Genomic DNA, 19,197 nt, shown 5'->3' with positions numbered 1-19,197 from the left:
TTGGACCGCTAAGCAAACCAGCTTAAAGGCATACGAAACACGACGTACGCCAGGACGGGCTTTAAGTTGCCCTTAAAAATCACGGACATCTATTAGGAGTGATTTTTGTCCTAGGCCCATCAGGGCCCTCGAAGCTCAAGCCCACCAAGGGAGCTTCACTAGAGGACAAAATAGGAAGAAATGAGGGAGTATGGGAGAAGGAATAGAAAGGAAGGGGAGAAAGCAATGTTAGGCCTACGAGCAGAGGATGGAGGAAAATACATGAGATGTAAGGTGATGTGACGTAAAGAAGGGGAAAGGAAGAGATAAAAGGGAAGGGATAGATGACTAGAAGGAACTTTTGATCTCCGTGATGGACTTCTTCGGGTAGACTCTTGGCCAGACTTCGGAGAGGCTTCACGGGAAGGCTTTTTCAACCTCCAGACGTAACATCCAGTGATGGTGTCCAAACTAGAAAAAATGAGCTGTAAATCTACTGTACAATGAGGATAAGAGACCCTGAGAGACTATAAATGAAGCTCATATAGTGGATTCTCCCTCCCCAAACCCCCGTGGACATAGGCCTAGTGCCGAACCACGTAAATTCAAATATCTACTTCTCTCTACTTTCTTTGCATTCATTTAGTGTACACCACCATGACAATAAGCATGGAGTTTGTACAGTCCCATCGGACCAACTGGGGGCTTACCCAACCTTGTCTAAGTCTTGCACCATTGGGCTTGCATATAATCGACCCCCGCCCAACACCAGCATCGGCACACCATCTGCAGATCGAGTGAAGGTTCGGACCACTGAGCAACCTGGTCCAAAAGGATACGAAACACAACATTAACACCTATTATCCTCAAAACTCATTGGCACTTAGTCTTTCTTATTAAATCTAAATTACAACACATTTTTTATCCTCAAAAATTACTTGATACTTTTTTATTACAAGATTAGCATTATGTTCCATAAAATATTATGAAAACCCAGAATATTTGTGAATTTATTTCAGTAGATATATATTCTATTATTATTTCTGAAATCTCTTGTTCTCTTCAACCTCAACCTTCTCCACCTATATCTCCGATTATTGCATTTCATAAAGTTACTATTAAACAAGTCCTTACCTTGAAACAATGGGAAAAAGCTCTTATCTAATAAGAAGATTTTCTCAACCATATGATCCATCATATTTTGATTATTATGACTATCAGCAGGCATGGACAAAAACGTTTTTAAGACAGAATAAGAATTTGCACCATTCCTGTTTCTTCACTTTGACAAATTACAAGAAATTAAAATACTCCCCTGATGGTTCCTACTATGGTGGTATTAGTTTGGATTAGAATCTCTCATTTTTCCTATTCCTCTCAGGAAAGTCTTTAGATTTTTACATTACAAAATAATTATCCATCTTCCTTATCACATTATCCACCACTTCTTCTTTTCTTCCTTAAAACAAAATTAAATTAGATTATGAAGTGGAAATATGTCATTAAATCTCATCACTCTCTCAAAAATATTATGTTTTTGGCCCGCCAAGTTTCTATCAAATGGTAGGAAAAATATAATTATTATCATGTTATAAATATACTTTCAAAATTTATCAAAACTCCTGAAGTGTTATTCCAACAGAGTAGATTTCAAGCTCAATTAACATCAATTACCAGCAAAAAAGATTTGAAAAAATTGGTTGAAATAATGTTACATGTCTCAAATAGTGATGTTGAAGAAAATCCTCAACAACAAGTCAGATTATTTCCATTACAGGAAGCAGCATCGTCAGCAGTAGTATCATCACCAACTAACCAGGCCACTCATTCTCAATATGCATCTCTTTTTCAAAATTATCCGCCACATTGGATAGATTTTTAAGATCTATTTGATCTGAAACTCTCAAATTATGACCCTAAAATTATGTGATGCCAAAAGATTATTGCTCCCTCAATTATTCAACATGATAATCAAAAGTTGTCAGAGCCATTATCTTTTCAGTCGTTTGAAGTATTATCTCATTGAAGAACAAGACAAGTAATTTTTTCTATTATCAATATTACTATCCACCATTCTTATCAGATTACTTTTAGATTCAATCCAAAAGTTATTCAAGGAGGACAAGAATTACTATTCAAGAATAATAAAGACGTGTGTTTCAAGATTAGTTTCTATGTCCACTAAAGGACAAATAACTTTGTTTATTTGAGCTTTCGTAGGATGATAGATAATAGTCTAAAACACTTTGTATATTATTTAGTCTTTATAGTGTCAGATGGTCTTGATGGTGTTAGAGTGAGGTGGCACACATTATTGATCTATGTTGTACATGTGTCTATATAAAGAGAGTCTGTATGTAAATGAATGCATTTAGAATTCCTCATCTGAAACCATTCTCTTTCTTGCCCTCCTCACTACTAAAATATTCTATCTTGTAAACTAAACTTCCTTTCATGTCTTCTGCTCCCAACTCTTTTGAGAACTAAGCTCATTGTAAGTATTATGTTATATTTTCAATGAAGTCAATTTTATCATCTTCTGTCAACAATTTTTATTTATGCAAAGGGCTTGTTCTACTGCCTTTTATTATTTATATATTACTAGCAGGTTCTACTGCCTATTATAATAAACATTATATATATATATATATATATATCTATTATATATTACCTGGGATACAGTTATTATACTAGACTATTACATATTACTCACTATTAGCTAGTCAAGTATATTATTTCAAAGCTTGACTATGTATGATAATAGTACTATGATGTGTACATATACTAGACTATTAGTATATTTATATTAAAATATAAGTATATTATTCTATAATAATTAACATATGCTAGTATAGTATTTAATATAATTATATAAGCTCTAGACTTTTTATACGAATATATATGATCAATATCTAAATAATACATATTTTTATAACCTATGTATACTAATATCGACGTGAAAGATATAAGTCAAAAGCAAATATTAGTAAAGTGGGAGGCGGAGGTCAGGTGACGGAGTCGGAGTCGAAGTTAGTCTAAAAATAGATTTGGTTTCGACTTTGACTCCAACTAAAAATACAAAAAAATTTAAAAAAACTTTGACTTTATTGATGTAAGGTTGGAGGTAGAGGTTGGATGATGGAATTGAAGTCAGGGTTGAAGTCAAAGTTGGAGTCTGTTAGAAAATAAATCTGACTCTAACTCCAATTCCAACTAAAAATACAAAAAAACCTCCAACTCAAATTTTTTTACAACCCTACTCCCTCTTATAAGAAAAATGGAGGACTGGTTTCGCTTTCTAAAGAGAGTTTGAGAGAGCATATTTAATTATGTGCCATTTTTAACATCTTTTTCGACAAATTCCTATCCTTCATTTGAAAAATAAAATAAAAATCTATAGATAAAAATTGTCTAACGTAGCTTTATGCAAAATATCATATAATGCAATAAATTAAGGGCCTTGAAAAATTTTACAAAAAAAAAAAAAAAATTCATTAATATCTTCATAAATTAAGACTATGCAAAAATTCGAAAATCCAATTCTAGATTTGACTTTACTCTAATTTCACGCTGTCGGAGTCAGATTATTATTTTTTATTTTCTAGTCGGAGTTGGATCTATATTCTGATTGACTTTGCTATAATCCGACTCCAATTTGTGCATATGTTATAAAAGTATGTATTATTTAAATATCGATCATATATACTCATATAAAGAATCTAGAATTTCTATAATTAAATTCAATAACATATTAGTATATGTTAATTACTTAATTATTATAAAATAATATACTTATACTATAATATAAATAGACTAATAGTTTAGTAAATATAAATATCATAATATTACTACAACCTACCATACATAATAAAGTATAGAAATAAGTTAGACAATAATATAACAACATGTAATTACACACTAGAAATAGGTCTAGTATAGAAGTAAGTTAGAAATAAGTTAGATATTAGTCTAATAATATGTAATTAGATACTATAATATAAGTTTATCATTGAAATAAGTTAGATATTAGTATAGAAAGAAGTCTAGTATAATAGTTTATAACATATAATACTATAGTATAATAGCATGTAATTAGACATTAGTGAAGTAGTAATTGTTAATAATCAATATTAAAAATTAAATTTAGTGTTGACAAAAATTATAAAAACTAAAAATAAAAAGATATGGCTAAATAAAATTTATAATTTATAAAAACAGGGTTTGGTAAGGATTTATGATAAGAAAAAAAGGCGCCGGTTGGGGTAAAAAAAAAGAAGAGTAATTCTATTCGTCACTCCAACACGACATACTTACTTTTATTTATTTATTTATTTATTTATTTTTAACAAATATACTATATATAAATGATGAATAAGAAAATTTAATTTGATGTGAATAAAAAAATAATAAAATTCAAGTGGCGCGTGGTGTAGTCGCTGCCCAACATTTTTAAACAAAAAATATGGTTTAGAAGCCCTGAGGGTAAACCGCAGCAGCCCAGCCTTGCTTTAGCAAAATGGTGTCGTTTGATCAGACAACAGCCAAAATTCAAGTAAACGGCGTCGTTTAGATTGGTTAAGAAACCCCACACTTCACTCTCGCAGCCTCAGACCCGTGGGCCGTGCTTCTCTCTCTCTCGAGTCTCTTTCTTCTACCCCCGTGTGCCCGTCACTGCCTGCCCCTTGCCGTCGGCCACCACTGTCCCTTGCGCGCTACCTCACTCACTCTCAACCTAACTCTCAGACCCATCGCTTCTCTCTCTCTTTCTTCTCTCGCCGTGTGGGCGTCACTGCCCCTGTCCCTCGCCGCCGGTTCCTTCTCCTCCAGGCGTCCCCTGCGTCTCCCCTCTCGGTATTTTCTCAAAATATTAGATTTTTGTTTTGATTTCTTACATCTACTATGCTCCAGAGTCCAAGCAAAGTATCATTTGCTGATTTTTGTTTTTGTATTTCCTTCCTATGCATCATTGAGATTATGTTTGTACTTTGTAGTATTGTATGATATGGTGGGGAATGGTCAAATGTACAATTCATAAAGTACAATTTTGTAAAAAATCCTAAATCCTAAATTTTATTAAATTATAAGTTGAGTTTCTCAACCCATGGGGTTGGCTGAAGTGATAAAGGTCTTGGGCTTGGTGATATCCTCCCCAGGTCTAAGTTTCAAAATTTCTTCGGTGCAAATAATTTTAGGGTCTATCGGACTGAAGATTTTTCCTTTGAATTACTTTAGGTGCACTTGCGTGAAACTCTTTATTGAGGGGCTGTGCAGTTCTGAAATAGTCGGGATACTGTTCTAGGACACCTGTGCCAATAAAAAAAAAAAGGTGGAGTTTCTCAAATTTTTCAATTTAGTTTTTCTATCTAGTTTCTAATAAAACTGAAAATTCTTATTGCTATTCATAAACTCATGCAAATGCAACACAAAATTAGTGAATTAATGTTGAATATCATTTTAATTAAATAAATCAGATTAGAATTGAGTTGTATAAATCGGATACAGGGCTAAAAACAGAACCATCAGCAAATCATTGATTCAGAAAGGATGCTGAGACTGCTCTTCACGAATTCCACTTTGAAATGCTCCGCTCTTCCTCTTCTTCAATTCAACCAACAGGTTCGTATTCCGACTTTCCCTCGATAGTGATACCCTCTTCCATAAATCTGTTTTCCTTTTTGGTAATTTCCTTGGTGGTGATTTCGTCGTTGTTTTTTCCCCTCTTCTTCCCTTTAGAGAGAGCTGCATAGTAGGAACAAGAAGGCCATGGAGCTCATAGCCAAAGGGTGGAGTGCTCTCAAGGAAGTTGATAGAGTCATCGATTACAGCGATCTCAAAGATCATCGTCTCATCCCTCTCCTTAGGGTAATGGATACATGATTTATGGTTTTCTATAAATATCCACGCTCGCATTAACATCTCTTTTGTTCATTTTCCTCTCAATCCGTTTGCGTTAATGTTCAGTCATCTGCACAATGTTTGGGAGAGAATTTGATTGCAGTGTTACTTATAATATTTGTAGTGAGATGTTCTTTTAATCTTATTTTTAGGCAGGAATCTTATGTTTCTGAATAAGTTAACAATTTTGAACTAGAATAGCAACCATACTTGGACAGTCTCGTTTAAAGGTCTTCATTTCTTTGTAAGCCAAGCAACATAGACTTACATAAGAGCACTGACATTGGTTTAGGCAAAGTTTGGCTAATATGTCACTTTTTGACTTTTGGATAATCACTTAAAACCTTGTTTTTTTTTTAACAAGTAAGAAGATATTTTTTGATTTAGAAATAGGTATAGCCCAAGTACACAGGAAGTATACATGTGATTACACCTAGTTAGGAACTAGAAATGGTTACAAGGAAATCATGAAAGTTGAGACTATTAAAGTCTATGACAAAGGCCCACATAAATAAAGTCTTCCAAAAAAAAACTCTTAAACCCTTCCAAGGAGCGCTTTTGATCCTCAAAATTTCGGTCATTCCTTTCACTCCAAATGCACCAAAGTAGACAAATGGGATCCATCTTCCACACAGCCGCAGTCTGTGGTATCCCTGTGATCTCTCACCAACTAGCTAGTAGGTCAACCACTCTCCCCAGCATAACCCATGCTAATCCCACTTTGCTGAAAAAGTAAGTCCATGAGGCCCTTGCAAACTCACAATGTAGAAGAGGCCCTTGCTAACTCACAATGTAGAAGTAAATGATCTACTGTTTTGCTGCTATTTCTGCACATACAACACCAGTCAATGAGGATAAGCTGATGTTTCCTTAGATTATCAATGGTTAGAATCTTCCCTAAGGATGCAGTCCAAACAAAAAAAAGCAGCCTTAAGAGGTGCTTTACTCTTCCACATGCTCTTCCAAGGAAAGTGATTACTAGCTTGAGTAGTGAGAACCTCATAGAAAGAGCGTGCAGAAAATTTTCCTTTACTGGAAAGCGACCAAACCAACTTATCCACGACTGTATTAACTTGTCCAATGGTGTATAACAAGTTAAAGAACTCAACAAGGACACCCACCTCCCAATCATGTGCTTGCCCGCTAATGAAACTGACATTTCACTCAAAACGTGAACTCAGATTGGATTAGATATCTCGCTATCTATAATAATAAAATATTATTATTTTTAAATTTTTATCTATTTTTTAAAGCATTTTTTAAAAATACTTTTTTAATGCATCCTCTCAAAGCTTAAAGCTTTAATGAAAGCTCCTCTCCACCAACACAATATCTTTTCCCTCTCTCTTGGCCTCACAAAGAAACCGATTGATCTCTAGAGATCTCTACCTAATTGCAACTAGAATCTGACAAAAGGGAACCAGCAAAAACACACTATACAGCAAAAACACAGCTACAACAATGGACTTTACATTGCTGTCACAATATAACCAGCAAACTGCACCACAGCAAAACATCTTTCACCTTATCTATCACAAGAGTTCCAACAGCAATACAACATGACATTGACAATTCCAGCAGCATACTATTGAAGTTTTTTCCTATGCTTTTTGACATTCATGATTCCGGCAGCATACAATAGGGTTAATAGTTGGAGCTACATAAGTTCACAACAAAAGAATCTTATGAATATGCCCAAAAAAAAAAAAATGATAACAAATAGCAATGTAAGATCGCTTTTTTTTTTTTTTTCAATGTTGTTTTTCTTTTATAAATGTTGAAAACACATGTAAGTCTAATTAAAAATACTATCAACTCCAATATATGGCCCTGCTTTATGTTACGTAAAAGCACCTTTAATGTTTTAGATTGACCATCCTTGATAAACTTGTTTTTTCATAAGAAAGATGAAGACTTTTTTAAGACATAAACAAAGGTGTTACCCCGGTATACAAGTTTATAAGAGATTCAACTAACAAGGAAAAGGGAAAAGTGCTAGGAAATCTTGAAAAGAAGAACAGAAAACTTAGAGCCTTAAATGATGTGATTCTGTTGTTGCTTGTCTGGTTTGAAAGGAAATGTGACAATTTCATGTCATAACCATTTGATTTTCCAAATCTAGCATGGATATGCTCTGTAGAGAAATGTAATGGCATCAAGTGGAATTTCACCCAACACAAATTTCATTCCATCGACACATGCTCAGGAGCCAAACCAAACTCCATCCTGTCGACATGCTCAGGAGCAATTTTCTTGCACAAAGCAAGAACGCAGTAAGAGAAACATTTATACGAATTTCAACCAACACTAATTTCACCCTCGAATTTCACCCAAAAACACAAAACCGAAGAGAAAAGAGAGGGAGAGGAAATGAAACCTGTGAACAATGCCACAGAAGAGGAGCTGGCGACGGAAGAGGAGCTGGAGAGAAAACACAAGGAAAAGAAGGCTTGCTTTGTGGGAAAGAAACCCGTTGGAAGAAGTAGGGTTTGAGGAAATATGAGATAAAATTATATGACCTTGCTACAGTAGCAAGTCATATTTGTTGAGTGGGATCGTGTTACTATATAGCTCATGGGCTGGATGGCTTTAAGTTGGCTAATCCAATGTAGTCCAATTTATGACCACATTAGCTAAATTAAGAGCTGGACTGGCATTTGGCTAAGCCAATGCCAGTGTATCTTTAGGCTGCTTTGATGTTGTTTGACTGAGTTGTATGCAGAACTTAATCATACAAATGAGTAATACAGGTGTGAGATTATTGCCTTTTTATTATGTGCAGAAATGCTGGTTGACCCTTTTCACACTTATGGAATTCTGATTTTAACTATACCTGTGTTTTCTTCTTTTTATTTTACTTGTGGTTGACATAAGGATGCTTTCTAAGCTGGTCTGGCAATTGTGCTTATTTTCTATACCTTTTGAGTTCAATTTCAGGCTGCAAAGGAGAACTTTGAGTTGGCTCTAGAGGCTGACAACTCAAATACCCATGCCAGGTATTGGCTGTCCAAATTGCATTTGAAATACCATGTCCCAGGGGCATGCAAAGCTATGTAAGTGAACTGGCAATGTTTCCTATGTCATCCTTTTCTTTGTTCTTCTTGTCTACTTCCTGATGATGGTGTTCATAGCTAACATCATTAGTGCAGAAATGTGTTGAAGGGTGCCTGCTTCTGCATAAAAGAGAAAAGAAGTTATAACCTTATGCTTGGTTGTTGGGTACTTGTAGACCTAGCCAAACAGACCAATTTCAGTCTTTGATTAATTTGTTTTGATTGCGGCTCTGAAAATTTGAATTGTAACAGTTTGGTTCAGTTCTCGGGTTTGCAACCGGGCTTCACTTGAGCCAAATTTTGAGTAATATCTTAAGAATATTCATGTCTTATGTTATTGAAATCTGAAATTATAGTTACCCCAAAGTGATTGTATGTATATTCTCGAATACTTGAACCCATTGTATGTATATTTCAGACTAGGCCTTAAAGGGGTTGGGCCTAAGCTGAAACCCAGGCTGGACAAAGGCAAAACTAAGATGGGTGTGGGCCTGGGCTAGTCACGTCAAGCCGAACCCAAGTGGAGATGGAAGCTTAAGAAAAGTGGGCCTTCTTTTGAGATGGGATCCACATCCGCTGAGGGGGCCAATGGGTTGCTGGCCCAAAAACAGCCCATTGTCAGTGATGGTTTGCATTCCTCCTTGCCGGTGATGGCCCATCAACAGCGGCAGCAGTCCATTGCCGATGGCTCGTCATTGGCAACATTAGAGGCTGTGTTTGGTGGCTGTGTCGTCAGTAGCCTCGTGTCGGGAGTGCATCTGTGATCTGAGGAGGCTTTACAACTGGATCCGACATCTTCTGGAGGATCTTTGCCCAGCGGAGTGGCACAAAAGCGGGCGATGGACATGTCTGGGCTGCCTCCTTCCTTCATGGTGGAGATAGCGACACCATCGGCACCGGCACTTTCAGAACCTTTGCTGGATCTCACAGAGGAGAGGATGAGGGTGCTGCATGGTGGGCTGATAATCTGTGAGGAGCCACAGAACAAGCCAGCGGCGCTATCTGGGCTGCCAGAACCCTCCTCTGGCGCTCAGAAACCAGTAACCTCGCCGGAATCTATTTTAGTAGCCGAAAAACCCCTCTTGGCTGCTTTCAACTGTGCGGAAATCATGTGCAACTCAGAGGAAGCTGTAAAGGAAGGGGCTATGGTAGTATGTGAGCTTCTAAGTGGAGTGGAGATGATGGATGATATGGGGGAGGACACAGTGAAGGGCTGCTGTGTTGAGGGGACAGAACCTACTCCATTGAACTTGTTCCATCCGAGGGGGTTAGATTGGGTTATTCAAACAGCTATGGAGCTCAAACATGTCGTTGGGATTAAATGCGTGGGTTTTGAAGATGAATTTTTGGCACTTTCACAGCTATGGAAGCTGGTCATTAACAAGCCACATATGATCCCTCATTTGGTATGGGCAAAAAAAAAAAAAGAGAGAGAGAACTCAAGAGGCTTACGTGGGCAATGAACGATGAGGGAGGGGAGCAGAGCTCTAACCGGGGACGTTTTAAGGGAAGGGCAGCGACGATTCCAATATGAAGCCAAAAATCATTTCTTGGAACGTAAGGGGGTTGAACGAGCAGGCCAAATGGCTCCAAGTCAGGAACTTACTTCGACATTGGCAAGCCGATATCATTTACTTACAGGAGACCAATCTAGAATTAATTACCTGGCAAATAGTTTGAAGTTTGTGGAAATGGCATCATGTTGGGTGGTCGTATCTACCTTCCAAAGGAGCATCAAGGGGCATTCTCATCATGTTTGACAAAAGGGTGGTGGAAAGATTAGAGGATTGTGAGGGTGATTTCTTTGTGGCCTGCTCCTTTGTGAGTATAGAAGATGGGTTCCAATGGGCATTTGTAGGGGTTTATGGTCCTAATCTTGATGTGGAAAGAAGATCAATGTGGGAGGAATTGGCGGGAATTCTTAAATGGTGGGAGCTACCAAGTTGTTTAGCTGGGGATTTCAATGTATCACGCTTCCCAAGTGAAAGGTCAAGTACATCCTACATCACACCTGCTATGAGTATTTTTCTGACTTCATTTTAGAACAGGCACTTATAGATATCCCACTAACAGGAGGATCGTTTACCTGGTCCAACACTCAAGAACTCCTATCTTGGTCGAGAATTGATAGATTTTTGCTTACTTTCGACTGAGAGTTACATTTTCCTGATGTAACCCAAAGACGACTACCTAGAGTGTGCTCTGATTATTTCCCTATCCACTTGGACTGTGGAGGCATCCAAGTAGGCATAAGGTATTTTAAATTCGAAAATACGTGGCTAAAATCTGATGGTTTTGTAGACAGGGTTAGACAATGGTTGTTCTCTTATGAGTTCCAAGGCTCTCCAAGTTTCATATTGGCTAGAAAATTGAAAGCGTTGAAACAAGATTTGAAACTTTGGAATGAATAAGTGTTTGGCAATGTGCTTTCACAGCGATGCTCCCTTCTGGAAGAATTACAGGGTTTGGAGGGCGAGGAGGCAAGAACTCTCATTGTCCGAAAAAACTTGCAAGAGTGAGGTAGTCATAGATCTTGAACGAGCTTTATTGATGGAGGAGATATCTTGGAGATAGAAATCCAGAGCACTATGGCTTAAGGAGGGAGACAGGTGCATTAAGTTCTTTCATAGGGTGGCTAATTCGCATTGGAGGAACAATGCTATAGATACATTGATGTTTGATGGAGTAGTCTCCTCGGATCAAGTAAGTATCAAGGACCACATTGCACAGTATTATGAACACTTACTAGTCGAACAACAGCCATGGAGACCTACAGTATATGGGCTGTCTTTCTTAGCAATAGATCAACAGTCTATAGGGCAGCTTGAGAGGCCATTTGGCATTTGATGAAGAAGAAGTACACAAAGTTGTCCGAGGTATGGCTAGTGATAAGGCCCCAGGCCCTGATGGCTTTACGATGGGCTTTTTCCAAACCTATTGGGAGGTGATCAAGGGTGACCTTATGCGGGTGTTTCAAGAATTCTATAATTACGCTAGTTTTCAAAAAAGTCTCAATGCCACCTTTATAGCACTAATCCCAAAAAAGGTGGGGTCAATGGATGTTCGTGACTGTTGTCCTATTAGCCTTGTAACTGGGGTCTACAAGATTATTTCTAAAGTACTAGTGAACTGATTGAGTACGGTAATGGAGAGTTTAATCTCGAAGCCACAAAATGCACTTTTCAAAGGCAGACAAATTCTAGATTCGGTTCTAATTGCAAACGAAGTGCTGGATGGATGACTCAAATCCTATGATCATGTTAATTGGAAATTCTTGCTTTACGTACTTGCAAGATGTGGCTTTGGAGAGAAATGGTTGAAATGGGTGGAGTTTTGTATTTCAACAGTCCACTTCTCTATCTTGGTGAATGGTTCACCAGTGGGTTTCTTTGACTCCTTTAGTGATTTGAGATAGGGAGATCTGCTCTCTCCATTACTCTTCCTTTTTGTCATGGAAGCTCTCAGTAAGATGATCGAAGGTCTTGTGGAAGTGGGTTTTCTCTATGGTTCCTCAGTGGGGAATGGTTCTCTTAATATTTCACATTTGTTGTTTGCTGGCGACACTCTCATATTCTGTGGAGCACACCTCGGGTACATCCAATCTTTGAGGGCTTTACTTCTTTGTTTTGAAGCGGCTTCGGGTTTGAAAGTAAATCTCTCCAAGTCTGAATTGGTATCGGTGGGGAATGTTCACGAAGTGGCGGTTCTTGCTGCTCTTTTGTGATATAAGGTATCCTCTTTACCTTTGCAGCATCTTGGCTTATCCTTGGGAGCTTCTTTCAAATTAGAGCAAATTTGGAATGCTGTGATTGAAAAGGTGGAGCGTAGGTTGGCATCGTGGAAGAGGTTGTATTTATGAAAATGTGGTAGACTCACATTGATTAAAAAGTACTCACCAACCTCCCCGCCTCTTTTTTGTCTTTGTTCCTGCTTCCAACAAAGATCGCCAATTGTCTTGAGAAGCTACAACATAATTTCTTGTGTAGTGGTTTGGGGATGAGTTCAAATTCCATCTAGTTAATTGGTCCATGCTGTGTACTCCTTTCTCTGGGGGTGGATTGGGGATTTAAAACTTGACGGAGTTCAACCAAGCCCTATTGGGTAAATGGTTGTGGCGGTACCAACAAGAAAGATAGACCATGTGGAAGTCTGTCATAGTGGAGTGTGTTGGGGAAGTATGGGGTGGTTGGTGTTCGAATGAGTTTCGTGGCTCACATGGGGTGGGTTTGTGGAAGAACATTAGGAACGGTTGGGAGACCTTCATGAGACATACTCATATCGTAGTGGGGGATGGCTCGCGCGTTAGATTTTGGCATGATAAATGGTGTGGTGAACGGTGTCTCAAAGACAATTTCCCTGCCATATTTGAGCTAGCACGAGTCAAGGATGCAGCGATAGCGGACCTGTTGGCTTATTCTGATGGCTTCTCTCAATGGAATGTGGAATTCACAAGGGTAGCCCAAGACTGGGAGTTGGAGGTTATCACAGAATTCTATGCAACACTCTATTCTGTACGTATGACTGAGGGTACTATGGATAGGATATTGTGGAGTCCTCAAAGAAAGGTAAATTCACAGTTAGATCATTTCACAAAGTTTTATCAAGCCCAGGCATGCCCACTTTCCCATGGAAGAGCATCTGGCAGACGAAAACTCCTTCAAAAGTAGCGTTCTTTGTGTGGACAGCAGCATTGGGAAAAATTCTCACCGCAGATAACCTAAGAAGACGTTGGTTAATGGTAGTGGATTGGTGTTGTATGTTTAAGAAAGATGGGGAATCAGTTGACCATTTGTTTCTACATTGTGAGGTGGCTAGGACCATGTGGCTGATTTTTTTACAGGTCTTGAAGTCTCATGGGTCATGCTCCGTAGATTGGAGAATTTTCTAGCATGCTGGAGAGGCTTCCGAGGAGATTCACAAGTTGCAGCAATATGGAAAATGGTTTCCATATGTATTTGTTGGTGTATCTAGTGAGAGCGAAATAATAGAAGTTTTGAAGACCATGAGAGAACAATGGGGGAGCTGAAAGTTTTTTTCTTTAAAACATTGTTCTCTTGGGTGGGGGCCATTGTTTGTAATGGACTAAATGCCCATGACTTTCTTCTTTTAGTTGTAAACTCTAGTTAGGTATTTTCTCAAGTATACTCCCTGTTGTACTTGGGATTTGCCTATTATTATGAATAAAACTAGTTGATGACCGATTAAAAAAAAAAAAAAAAAAAATTTAAAAGAGAACTGGAAACCAACCCAAAGATATTCAGGCTGCGCTGTCAAGCTGGGATGAGAGATTAATTTATTTATTTTTTTGTTTACTTTAACTAATTCAGTTTCTTAAGTTTTCTTATCTGGATTAACTATATTTTTTTTTTCTTTTTGTTACTTTATCTATGTGGTGTGGTGCACTTTCTTTATGTGATTGTTACCAACTTCTAGTATTTAAATATGCATCGCTGATGCCATTTGATTTCATAACAGAGGGGCTGCTTTGTTAGTTGAAGCTGCAGATATGGGTGATCCAGATGCACAGTACGAATTGGGTTGTCGTCTGAGAGTTGAGGTTAGGATGCCTGCACTTTGTACCGGACGTAATATATGCTAAGCAATTTTAATTTAGAGATGTGAACTGCAACAAGAGGGATATAGTTGAGCCTCTTGATGCTTTAATGAAAGTGATCATAGTTGACCCTAATCAGTTGAGATTGATGTTTGTTTGACTTAGTTTAGTTTCAAAATGCTTTTGCTGATGTTATTTGGCCTGTCTTTTGGATAGAACAATCATGTCCAATCGGATCAACAAGCATTCTATTATTTGGAAAAGGCCGTTGACCAGGTTTGTTTTCAGAATGAAGATGCATTTTGTTGATGTTTTTGGATTATGCTTAAAAAATTTAATACAGCTTGCTATGTTCTAGTTGCATCCAGGTGCTCTTTACCTTCTCGGTGCTGTATATTTAACAGGGGACTGTGTGAGAAAAGACATTGCCTCAGCATTATGGTGTTTTCATAGGGCATCAGAGAAGGTAATGAACTTTGTTCCTATAGATTGGTCAATTTTCAGTAGACTAACGTAGAAGATAATTAAGTGGGTGAAAACCATCTATTTGGTGAGAAAATCTGATTACAGTAGCAAGGAAGTAGTTGAAATGTGAATAGGAGACAACTTGTTCTTGGACTTAGGACCACTGAAATTAAAATTGTACAAAGGTTTATATAAGATTTTAAAGTATAAATTGGTTGGAAATCTAGTCAGTCAGGTTGTTTCATCAAAACTGGCATGCTTTATTATGGAGCTAGATGAATTATTTAAATCAGATGCTATTCAGCTATCTGAATTTTTTGGGAGGTAAGTTTGCATTTGTTTCGCATGAACAGCCTTTCTTTGGTCTATACGGGATTTTGTATGAGTGATGATACAAGTACAACCCTTTATACAACCATGTATTAAATTGAGAGTATTTCTGTAAAACTATAGTACTTTTTTATTTTACAAAAATGCCCCACATTTAGAACAGGGTTTTGTGTGTAGCATTTTCCTGTGTGTTATATATGAACTAGTAGACTGAGTGATGCAGGATAAACTGTGTGATAACAAATCCGATGTCGATATTTTGGACAGCAGGTTGTGTTAGGCTTTGGCATGGGATAGGGCCAGGATCATGATGGGAAAAGGGATGAAAAGTATGAGAGAGTTCAGGGCTTCTGACGGTGTAAAGCAAGGGTATGAGTTGGAGAGAGTAAACTAGAAGGGAAAAGTTTAGGTGGCTCTTCCTACACTGCGAACAATGACCTGATATAATGTTTAGTATTTTGGGGTGGTTTGGGAGCTACTGCTGCACAATGGATGGATAGTGTGAGGGTTTTTTTAGTATTGAATTTAGGGAACTTGTACAAATAAAAAGGGATCTTGGGATATAATGGAGAAGGGTTGCAGCACACAATTTTGAAGAAAAAGAATGGTAATTGATTAAACTTATTGAACAAACTTCTCATTGATGTTTTGTTCATCGAAATTGAATACAATACACAATCACTTTATGCTATGCTGTTTGTTTAATTTTTAGGAAAAGTATACTTTACCATCCCAACTACTGTTCATTTTGCAATAAGAACATTGAAGTAAAGTTTTTAACACTTTGCACCATAAATCGATGTTTTTGCTTCACTCTGTCCACTTCTGTAAATTCTGATGTTAAAAAGGGCAATTACATTTTGCTCCCATGAACTATTATCACATTCTCACCTGCATAAATTTTGACTCGATGCATCATGAAGCCTAATTTGAAGTTTCGGTTTTAGTTTCTTCTATTGAAAATCTACATCAACTCAAATAATAAGTATTTGTAAAAGGAAAAGAATTAACTTCCATGCACCATAAAACGTATAGTTTAATGTTAAGGGCATTTATGTCTAAATTAATGGTTTTTTGTTTTTTATTTTTTTGTGTGCGCCATACACCTGCATTTTACCTACTTGTATGACCAAATTGTTGTCCGAGTGATTGCCTTCTGTTTGTTGATTTATTTGTTTAAAAAAAAAAAAAAAATCTGCCACATGGACTTGTCTTCAGTGCAATGGTCAAAACGTTTTTTATTCCCCTTCTTGGGCGGATGCCACCAGGTCCAAAAAAAAAAAAAAAAATAGCACTCTGCATACCACAGTGCCAAATCCACCATTATAGTAGTACCACCAACAACTATCACCAATTCCAAATTTGAGAAATGTGCCCATTACTTGTAACAATTTGAGACCTTACTTACAAGAGCATCAACATGAGGGTCCGTTTGTGCACCTTTCTTTATTGCCGGCTAACAAATCTTTTTACGTACTTGTATCGTTATTCTCCCCCGGCTCCCATCGCGTTCCAAATCCAAAAACCTTTGCATAAGCCTTGCAATTTCTTTTCTGACACCAAATTTTCTGCATCCAAGTATTATTCACACTCCACTCAATCTTATAACGTTCCATAATCAGCTTAACATTTGGGACTTGGTCCCTGTATGTTGGAGAGGTAAGCTTTGGCATGTAGACTGATATAGCCTTTGAAGTGGAGTTCCAGCCACAATATGACCAAAACCGAGCTAAAGTATGGTGGCAGAAGAACTCAATGGATCAAATTAAGGAACCACCAACTCCATCTCGTGGGTTAACACAATCGTTTTCCATCTGAATTTGTGTAAAATTAATGAATGGAGCAAACTGATGCCCAGAGTTTGATTTACGGGGTTGTGCCTAAATTTGAAGTTTGGAGATGTGTTTGCTAAAGGGTGTGGTGATTGGTGATGGCAGTATAATTTCTTTTCTTACTTCTAAATGGATGATTGGTGCTCGTTTTGCAATTTGTTTAGAAATTTATTAGAAGTCATAGAAAATATACAAATTTTCCAGAAGCTGTATGTAACTTTTTCACCCAAAGGAGAATAGCATCTGTACGAGTCGATGTATAATATCCTTTCATTGTTTTATAAGCAAATAATAGAATATGCAGAACATTAAACCACATATATGAGATCTTGTTATTATATAACCTATATGTATGGTTTAATACTCGAACAACAATGTTGAACTAGTCTTAGTTTTATACTTCACAAATGTGCAGGGACATTCTGGTGCTGCCATAGCATATGGATCCCTTTTACTTAGAGGTTAGCTCTTCCCACCCATGCTTCACAAATTATGTTAATCATGGCACTCTTAAGATTTTCTGAATTCCATTATCTACAGATTTCTAAGACTGGAATTATTGTTCATAGTTGATTTTATGTTTGCATCTACTAGTGGCCGAAGATAAATTATGAGACCATTTTGTTGTCGACAATTATTGGATTGTGGATGACACCTCATATATGGACTTCTTAATCATTGAATACAGTTGACAATTCCGGGTGGGGGAGTTATTGGAAGACAATTCAGATTAAAAATGATTAATTTAGTTATTTAGAAAAGAAGACGACATTTGTTTCTGTTTGATGCCTTCACAGTGAATGCCCTACTCCCCCTGAGGGGTGGCGGTTGCTGGGCCTTCCTTTTTTTTCCCTCTTTTGAGAAATTTTTCAGGCAGTCACAATGGTGGTTCGCTACTATCCAAAATAGATAATTTTCATCTCTTTGAAAATTTTATGTTCAATGGCATGCTGGCATGTATTAGGTGCTCAAGTCCCTGAATCTCTTATGAAATTCGGTTCGAGGAGTTCTTCTGCCAAAGCAAGGAACAGCGCAGAGAGCCCTGTGATGGATCCCGTAGAGATGGCCAAAAAACAGTTCCAGATTGCAGCTACAGCTGGATGTGATCTTGGCCTAAAATGGTTGGATAGACTTGAGGAGGAAGAGAAACGTCTACTTGCCGGATGATATACTGAACTGGACATTGCTCGGATATTTTTCTGACCTAGCTAAGCTAGTATTGAGTTAAAGATATCTGCTGAAAGTCGACTAATGAAGTCAGTAGTTTATCTATGAAATTGAGTACATTTTCAGGTGAGCTTCCGCGGGGAGGCGGGGGGCTTTCAGCACAAGCTTCATCAATTTCTTACTAGAAAAGGAAAGAAGAAAGGAAGGAAAAGACAGCTTCACTGTACACCCTTTTTGATCATTTATCCCATGAGTCTTTATTTTGTTTTGTTATTACTTTGTTAAGATGAGTAAGATGGCTGTCATGGAAATATGTAAGGGTGTAAAAAATAAAATAAAATAAAATAAAAAAAATGGGTGAACCGGACTGAACCGGTGGGTTTGGTTTGGTATTGAGGTTGGTTCGGTTCGGTACCGATTTTATTTTTTTTAAAAATCGGTCAAAATCAATTTGGTACTGCTTTTCTTTTTCAAAAACTTGACAGGACTGGACCGATTCATATCTATATAGATATTTAATTTTTTTTTATTGTATATAATTTATATATATAATATATAATTATATATAAAATAATTTTGTATTATATGATAAATTATTAATTAATATAATATTAAATTTTAAAATCTTATATCACTATAGTTTATTGTATTAATAGTTATACTAATATTATATGAGTAATGTTACATAGTCACTTTTGCATACTCTCTATGGACTCTACTGATGTGTTGGCTGTATCAATTTTTTTTAATACTCAACCAATCACATCAGTAGAGTGTATAAAAGAATATGCAAAACTGTACATAGAATTTTTGATATTATACAGTGCATCTTAATAGTTATACTAATATTATATCACTATATATTTTAATGGACTATAATATATCACTATATTATATATTATAATATATAACTATAATTTAT

The 19,197-nt window shown here is 37.0% G+C and overlaps 1 protein-coding gene across 5 annotated transcripts; it reads left to right on the top strand.

Annotated features, from left to right (window-relative positions):
* The first annotated feature begins 4,566 nt into the window (after nucleotides 1-4,566).
* Nucleotides 4,567-18,629, top strand: LOC122313450. Of its 5 annotated transcripts, none has more exons than XM_043128473.1 (10): nucleotides 4,567-4,830; nucleotides 5,212-5,304; nucleotides 5,480-5,595; nucleotides 5,713-5,841; nucleotides 8,812-8,927; nucleotides 14,403-14,484; nucleotides 14,698-14,757; nucleotides 14,840-14,947; nucleotides 17,524-17,569; nucleotides 18,073-18,629. In XM_043128473.1, exons 3-10 carry the CDS (start codon nucleotides 5,524-5,526, stop codon nucleotides 18,273-18,275), a joined length of 816 nt encoding a protein of 271 aa, XP_042984407.1. In that variant the 5' UTR covers nucleotides 4,567-4,830; nucleotides 5,212-5,304; nucleotides 5,480-5,523; the 3' UTR covers nucleotides 18,276-18,629. The 5 variants fall into 5 exon arrangements, with proteins under 5 accessions (XP_042984407.1, XP_042984403.1, XP_042984406.1 ...); XM_043128469.1 differs by having other exon boundaries at nucleotides 5,212-5,305; nucleotides 5,476-5,595; XM_043128472.1 differs by lacking the exon at nucleotides 5,212-5,304 and having other exon boundaries at nucleotides 5,482-5,595.
* Nucleotides 18,630-19,197: the final 568 nt, after the last annotated feature.

The sequence above is a fragment of the Carya illinoinensis genome, chromosome 6 (assembly GCF_018687715.1).
Source record: "Carya illinoinensis cultivar Pawnee chromosome 6, C.illinoinensisPawnee_v1, whole genome shotgun sequence".
NCBI lineage: Eukaryota > Viridiplantae > Streptophyta > Magnoliopsida > Fagales > Juglandaceae > Carya > Carya illinoinensis.
This window is presented reverse-complemented; position numbering and strand designations above follow the sequence as displayed.

Excerpts from the sequence above, each read along its gene's own strand:
- LOC122313450 (XM_043128472.1), top strand. The coding sequence starts at position 5,524 with ATGCTGAGACTGCTCTTCACGAATTCCACTTTGAAATGCTCCGCTCTT. Across the intron at positions 5,842-8,811 it reads GTCTCATCCCTCTCCTTAGG|GCTGCAAAGGAGAACTTTGA; the intron begins GTAATGGATACA and ends GTTCAATTTCAG. Across the intron at positions 14,485-14,697 it reads GTTGTCGTCTGAGAGTTGAG|AACAATCATGTCCAATCGGA; the intron begins GTTAGGATGCCT and ends TCTTTTGGATAG.